Source organism: Dermacentor variabilis, chromosome 7, assembly GCF_050947875.1.
Source record: "Dermacentor variabilis isolate Ectoservices chromosome 7, ASM5094787v1, whole genome shotgun sequence".
Lineage (NCBI taxonomy): Eukaryota > Metazoa > Arthropoda > Arachnida > Ixodida > Ixodidae > Dermacentor > Dermacentor variabilis.
In genome coordinates, this window is record NC_134574.1 from 120,060,519 (window position 1) to 120,067,974 (window position 7,456).

The 7,456-nt window shown below is 48.5% G+C and overlaps 1 protein-coding gene across 1 annotated transcript; it reads right to left on the bottom strand.

The window, feature by feature from the left end:
- Positions 1–2,027: 2,027 nt before the first annotated feature.
- On the bottom strand, positions 2,028–6,968 carry LOC142587072 (uncharacterized). Its single transcript, XM_075697961.1, has 3 exons — positions 6,605–6,968; positions 3,041–3,145; positions 2,028–2,228 (listed from the first exon to the last, which is right to left on the bottom strand). The coding sequence occupies exons 1-3, from the start codon at positions 6,854–6,856 to the stop codon at positions 2,145–2,147; spliced, it is 441 nt and encodes a 146-aa protein (XP_075554076.1). The 5' UTR covers positions 6,857–6,968; the 3' UTR covers positions 2,028–2,144.
- Between the last annotated feature and the right edge of the window lie 488 nt (positions 6,969–7,456).

Sequence of the window (7,456 nt, forward strand, 5' to 3'; positions counted from 1 at the left end):
AGTCAGCGTCATATGAACCAATGGGCCCACCACGTTCGGCCTACCAGGATGACTCCGCTCTCGCAATGCAATCAATCGCATGCATGCAAACTTTCATGGATAAGATGCCACTGATCCAGCAACAATGCAAATCAATAAAGATCGCGTAACAGGGTAAAGCACACACCGGCAAGGCCTCGATCAAAAATGTGACTAATACTTATCGCTTCTTATCGCTCACAAAGGTCTGTTTACTTCAGCCGAAGTATGCCTGTAGCCTAGATGCGTTGACCTTCCATTGTGAACCTCTCACAACTCGCACGAAGTGCAGAACACATGCGGTGCAGGAAGCGGTCGAAGCGGAATAAGCGTTCAGAGAAAAATGTGGCCAGAGGTACAGACAGAACAACTGAGCAGCGATAGAGGCCTGATAGATGCCGGCGGAGCGCGCACCATGTAAAAACTACCGGTAACCAAATGTCTCGGCGAATCGAGTTCGCTACGGGATCTCGACGTCAGAGGTGACGTGCTGGTCCACCACTGTGGCTTCGCGGAGCGTTCACTTTGCCAAGACTGGCTGCGTGACGTAAAGCTCCCTCCTATCTTTTTCCTTCCCTCATGCACGCCACTCGTCCGAATGGCTTTGAAAGTGACAGGGTTGCCAGGTCCGAAACGGAAAAAGCAGCCGAAAAATTCTACTACGTGAACATGGAACACCAGCGAAGCTTTTGGTTATTTATATTTAAATTAAGGGGACACTCTTCATCGGCAAGGGGACGCTCACTCGAAGTCGATAGGCACGCACCATCGGTCGCAGCCTGTCGGGCCGCTGTGCATTCGGCTTCTCGTCGATCTCGCATTCATTCTCGCGGCTGAGCGCTCCTTCAAGGCGCGCTCTTCCTTTTCGGAGCGAGCGACACGAGTCGTACTCATACCGTGCCTAGGGACAATTCATAATTTCGCTAGGGAAATGGCTATGTTAAAAGAGCATGTGGCTCAGCGTTTGGTTGGTAGACATTGAGTTTTATTACTGACCTTTCTACACTTTTCGCCATAGACTAGCGTATGCGAAACAGCGTTCCTCGCTCCGGCGCATTTTCGTCAACATCTCGGACTCAAGTTTTTTTCCCCAGATGCTAGCCATAGGCAGCTTCGCTGTGAAACATCTGTTCTTACCCATGCTGCTGGGACCTCTTTGGGTCCCACGTGTGACAAGGCTCGTTACAGATGCCCGAGCCCAGAAGGGTAGCTGGCATTGAGCTTGGACTCTTTCTGTACTATCACAAGGATCGGCCCACATGATGATTTGTATTTTCACCATCTCGGACACATATTTTTCTGTGCTATAGCGAGGGAATTGCTTTGGATGTGGGAAACGTTTCGAAACTCTTGTCGACTTAGGGCAATGGAAAGCAGCTCTAGTAGGACTCTCGATGAATATGTCTATGTCATGAATGCCACAAATGACCATTGATAGCGTGGCTGTTTACATTGCCTTTCGCATGTTACTGCATAAGTACCAAGTAAGGGAACTCGTCTAAGTTCCTATTTAAGCAACAATAGGCTCCTAAAAGCAAGTGTTCACGTGAGGAGACGATTTTTCTCATGAAGAATGGATGGAAGAAGTACTTGGAGACGAAATCAGACATTGCTAAATCACTTGCTGAAGCAAGGTTTGGGTACGGACTAGTTGGTATTCCATGGTATCAATCGCTACTTACAGCGCATCCTTTTTTGTCCTTTTTTGTCCCTCGTCTATGTATGCGCTGTAAGTGACGAATAATCACTTGCACCTTCTCCCAAAAAAGCAACTGTCTCGTCGACACCGTGTCAGCCAACTAATCGTGGAATAAATATTTGGACAAGATCATGCTTCTCGGGAAAAAAAAAATCTGAATGAAACTGCCTACCTGAAAGACGAGCTGTTGTGCTTGAATAAATCGCAAGGAATGGCAGACGTTATGGGATGCCGTAGAGCCATTCCTTCTCTAGGGTTACCGCGAACATGATTGTTGAGGCCTTGTATTAACACGACACAGAATAGGGATGATGAGCTTTATTGAATGCCTAAAATTGTGCTGATGCTGCGCCTGCGAGCTTGTCACGTCATGTTTTGTGCAAGAATAAAAAAAAAATATTGCGCTTTCTGTAAAAGCTGCAAGCCCCTATCCGCTGACAGGACCGCACCAGGCATGTTGAAGCCTCAGGTAGCCATAGTACCGAAACCTAGCTTGACACTGACCGTTGGCCTGCAATAAAAAAAGAAAATGTAAGTGATAAACGTAATCATAAGTACACACCATAAAAAGTAAAGAAAATGGTGCTTGTTCAACGTAACTCGCGCATCTATAGTTCGGACAAATTGTACATATTGTTTGTGACAGCTTTTACAGCTGGGAAACAATATTTAATGGGAGCATTTCTTTGTACTCCTTTAATGGGATAATTATTCACAAACCCTACATACGGGTTCGGAAGCAATAAACTACTAAACATGGGTGTCTGGAACCCCGTCGAAACGAAAACAAACTAAATATCACATATACCGGACCAGTAACATTTCACTGAAATACAGTGTTGTCAGGAAAAGATGTTGCTAAATGTGAGGTTTATTGGCCTATTCTTGCTCTAGCGTTTGGAGCTGGTCGGTGCGGGTTGGCTGGTGGTATAATTTTGCCCACGCTTGCGTAGTAAAAGATGGGAAGTGAGAGCAGGGAACCTGTAGATTTTACATCCTGAAGCTTATAATAGTTGTTTCTCCATAGGAGATAGCACGTGCAGTATGGTCCACAATTAAAGAGGACACATGAATGCAACGCGGGTGGTAACATCACGTTATGACAAACGTAGAAGCAACTAGCTTGGCAGCTGACACTAAGTGGCACTGCTAGCGTTACAAGCACTCTGCAGTGCACCCACATTCCTTCAGCCCGTTCTTGTGGCCAGCACGCCTGCAAAGTACAAGAAATAACGAGCCACATGGGCTTGTTTCCTCGATGAGAACCACTCTGCAGTGGCAGAAATGGGCTATAATACTGGTACCACCTTTGCAACCACATACCTCATTTCCAATTGGTGGGCACTGATTCTCGGAGTAGGTGACCGAGCTGTTGCAGGCGCTCTTGACGGTCGTGAACTCGAGTCTAATTATAACGCCATTGGACAGCTGCAGGATATGCGAATAAATGTCAAGCATGCATGAAAGCTACGCTAAAAAAGCTACGTCGTAGGAGCAAATTGTACACGAACCGGCTGAAATAAGAAAAATGAACAGGTTAGCTATACGCAACTGAAACAGAAACATGAAAATCAAGAAAAGGAAAACTTCAGTGCCATTCCACTCTTAAGGTGGATGACTTGCGAAGCTATGTATAGTGGTTATTATATTGATTGGACAAAGACACATGCATGTGACTTCGTTTTTCTATCGTCTTTTATTTTTTGTTACTATGGTGATCACTTTACGGACACTGTGGTAGACGGCCATGGGCTCAACCACGATGCTGGAAAGATTTCGAGTAAATATTGTTCATACATGACCGATAACGCGTAATTGGGACATCTGACACGTGACCAGCATTGAATGCCGAAGCTATCCTCCTCGCAGTATTCGGGGTCTCGACTGGCATCGCACATACGCTTGGCGTTGCCGGCCCGTTCGTCATCGGTGGTCTCCTTCCGCCGTGCTCATTCCAGTTCTTGCTCGCGAAGGCGATCTTCACGGGCACGCTGCTGTTCTTTGTCGGATGGAAGGCGGCGACGCGACGGTCCAGGCCGGTCGACCGACGGGCGCTTGGCGTTAGCGGCTTTCTCTAGACCTCGCGCCCATTCCCACTGCTACTGAGCTCTCGGAGGGCACGCTGCTCTTCCTCGGTGCGCACAATACAAGAGTTACCCGTAGCACGGCCAGAACGCAACTGCCGACAACGTCTCTAGGAGATGCTGACGTCGAAGTGAAGAAGCGCACACATAGCATGCACATAGCGATGGACTATGAACGCGCCTTTAGCGTTTGTAGAGCGCAATCCTGCTTCTACGCGTCTCGTTAGACGGACGCAATCTATTCCGGAGCCTAGCCATTTACAGCTTGGCTGTATAAAAAGAAATTCGTGCATTCACGGTGGGCGTGCTTGCCACCCTCTTCATGAACGCCGGAGCAAAGCACGCTTACATGTTGAAAAGAGCTGTTTGCGAGCTTATCCCCTCTTCTCCCTCCTATATAACACAGCGCCAGTGACGTCACAAACGGGCCCTTTTATTTTGTTTGAGATTTGTTTTGAGTAGGATGCTCGGCAAACGCTAGTGGTGGAAACGGTGCTGGCGTGGCTCGCAGGCACCCGACCATCGGCAGTTTCGACATCCCAGTGAAGCTATAGGGAGCGTCCTCACCTTGGTTATAGTATGTTGGCGAAGAACGGACTCTACAGTCTACGCTTAGCAGCGCAGGTGTAGCGGCTCTTATCCAGCGCGACAGGTGACGTTGGGCCCGCTTTGACTCAGCTGGTGCCATTGGCGCTGGTCGAAAAGAATGCAGAGTGTAGTAGCTTGGCTGGCCGAGCAGCATGAGGGTATGCACTTCGGGTGGGAAGAAAATAAGCGCTTCGAGTTTGTGCTCTCACCACATGAAAAAAAGTCGCTCGTTCAACAGGCGCTTGTGAGATTGTGAGAATGGCAACAGTTCATCGCCGAACCGTGCGTCTGACACATGGCGCGCCGGACTAATTGGCAACAATCCTGTCGGTGCCAAAGTGACGTATGCCACTTGGCCGGCCGCTGTATGACCCGTGGTAACACCGAACTATTGGTCTCTCCAATACACCTGCAATTTATGCACTCTATCAGGGAGCACAACACTTCATTTTTACCGCGCAACGCCCGCCGAATGCACCGTGCTTTTCGATTTGATTATGTGCGAGCGCACACCTGCACGAGGTCAACGGCTGATCCAGCAGGCAGGCGGAGTGGCGTGAGCCAATGGGGCTCTGAACCAGGGGTCCGCCCTACGAGGATGGCACCATACTTAATTAGAAGGAATGTTTTTTTTCTCTCTCCCTTGCACTGGCTACTTTGGAAGTGCAGGAATCGTGTAAGCTCCCGATAGCAGATGACATGGTCCAGCACTAGTGGAATAATCGTGCGCGGAGGCAAATGTCCACTGAATTGGTTACAACAGTTCTTATAGCCGGCATAAGAACGTGAGGTACAAGTCCAATGCACGAATGGTGGCGAAGGCAGGTTAGTAAAGCCATTTGACGCGTTAAATCGATCGCATGTTTCTATTGAAACGAGTGCTTCGACGAGAAAACGTGGTCCCCTCCCAACATATCGGTCTCGCGACGTATTATCCGAATATCGATCACTGCAACACCGATAAGAAGATACCGTCCTTACGTCTGCACGCAAGTTTGCCGAGAATGTTTAGGAAAGGCCTACTCAAGTTGATGGGAACTGGCGCCAGACTGCATAATCATGTCTGCCCAGCAAGCAAAGTTTGAGCACAGCATACGTAAAAGCACAACGGTTCTTGAACCATGAAGAACAGCAGCAGCTCAAAACGCGCCCACGCGGCGATGTCGCCATAATGGCAGACGCTACGACACAATGCGCTAAGCAAGCAATGTGCGTAATGTAGTCGACCATGCTTTCATCTTTACAGTCATGTTTGAAATAAACGTGCAGTGCTAATGAAGGCACTGCACTCGCACTGTACTGCAGCTGAACTACGGCAGAAATTGCCGCCAAATTGAAGAGACCGCGTATATCTGCGCCTTGAGAGCATTACAGCGGCAACGACACGGCGTAATCAGCGTCATTGTGTTCGCGTCGTCCAGCGGCAGTTCGATGCACGTAGCACCATCACTGTCCGGTAACTTGTGGTATATAATTACACCGACATATCAGGCCGTAGACCGGCGCGATTATGTAGATACCGCACTGGGAAATTAATTTCCCTAACGTGAGGTACAGAAATAGAAATTGCTCGCAGAGATAGTTGCACAAATGACAAACAAGCGCAGAAATTGCCATTTGTTGGGCGTGTTGGTAAATTGAAAGCATATTTAGCGCCAGCAAACAAGGACGGAAGGACGGACATTGTGTTGTCTCCCTTCCGTCCTTGTTTGCTGGCGCTAAATATGCTTTCAAGCGCAGAAAATATGAAGAGAACACACTCTGACCAAGCTAGCGCCAAGAAACGAACAGTATGCGTCTTTGTGCAGACTCTCCCGGCCCTCATATTTTTCAATGCCTAGTGAGGGCTTAGCTCTGGTGTAGGGAGACTTATTCTTTCGCTTTTCGAGCAGCTTAATTCAACAGAAGGTAATCGAATTTGAAAAATTAAGTTGGTAAATACTACACGTTAAGAAGAAGGCGCCGAGTAGCACTGGTATCTATGGCTTCGGTCATTGAAAAAAAAGAAGGTAATCCAGGGAGAGGCTCAGATGAACCAATTGGTAGAAATTCGTGTCACTACAAGGCCAGCGTGCAAACACGGAAACAAGAGGAATGCAAAGGGTGTTTCCTTTTTCTTCCTTCGTTGGTTCTTGTTTGCGCGCATGCCTGCCATTTAGCAACGTTACCAGAATGAGTTAGTTGTTGAGGCGTGGCAACTTGGAGCAGCACTTACCTGAGCTGCTGCACGAGTCACATTAAGAAGAGTGTTCAGATTTCCCTCATCCGGTTGAATAGTGCCGTTCTCCAGGGCTTGGTGCGCGAAGTATTGATACGTGTTTGTCGTAAGCCAACTTTGGGGCGCGATGACGCAGTCACCAGGCTTTTGTTCCTGTTCCGGTTTTTCAACGCAACCTTCGAAAAAGTTGGCTATCTGGCAGGCGACAAAGACCGACGGCAGCAGCACGGCCATGGCGAACTTAAACATTGCGTATCGTCGTAGGGGAGTAGTTAACGTAGCCAGCAGATTTGAAGAAAAGCGGCGGTAGGCCTCGGAAGAAGTGGTTGCACTGGCAGACAGACTATATATGCCGCGTCGCCCGGACGGATTTGACAGCGGGCACGGAAGAACGCACCGGCGTTATTGAGGATGTGTAGACAGGGGCGCTGGTGATGCTGATAAAATGACGATTCAGCTTCGTCGTAACGCTGACATATAACAATCGCTGCAGAAAATTTGGATCGTGAGATGTGGCTGCGTCTCCATGGTAATAAAAGAAAATAACAGTGGTTGGGGGGCGCGAATTGGTTGGTCACTGCATGCCTTACTCCGCGCTTTGCGAGAACAAAGATAAAATTTTGCTGTCATACGCTTGATAAAGGGCAGCGGTTGAATGTGTTCTAAGTAGCGCCATTTCGAGGCAAAGGCAATTCGCTCAGGTCAAAATTGAAAGCAAGGTGCTGCTATCTGAGCTGCCGGCACTCGCTGCAGTAAAATGGCGATGGGCAAGGCGACAAGAACGACGCTTTTTCTATCAGCGTGGCATTAAACCGAATATGTAGCCTGGGTAGGTTACGTCCTGGTGTC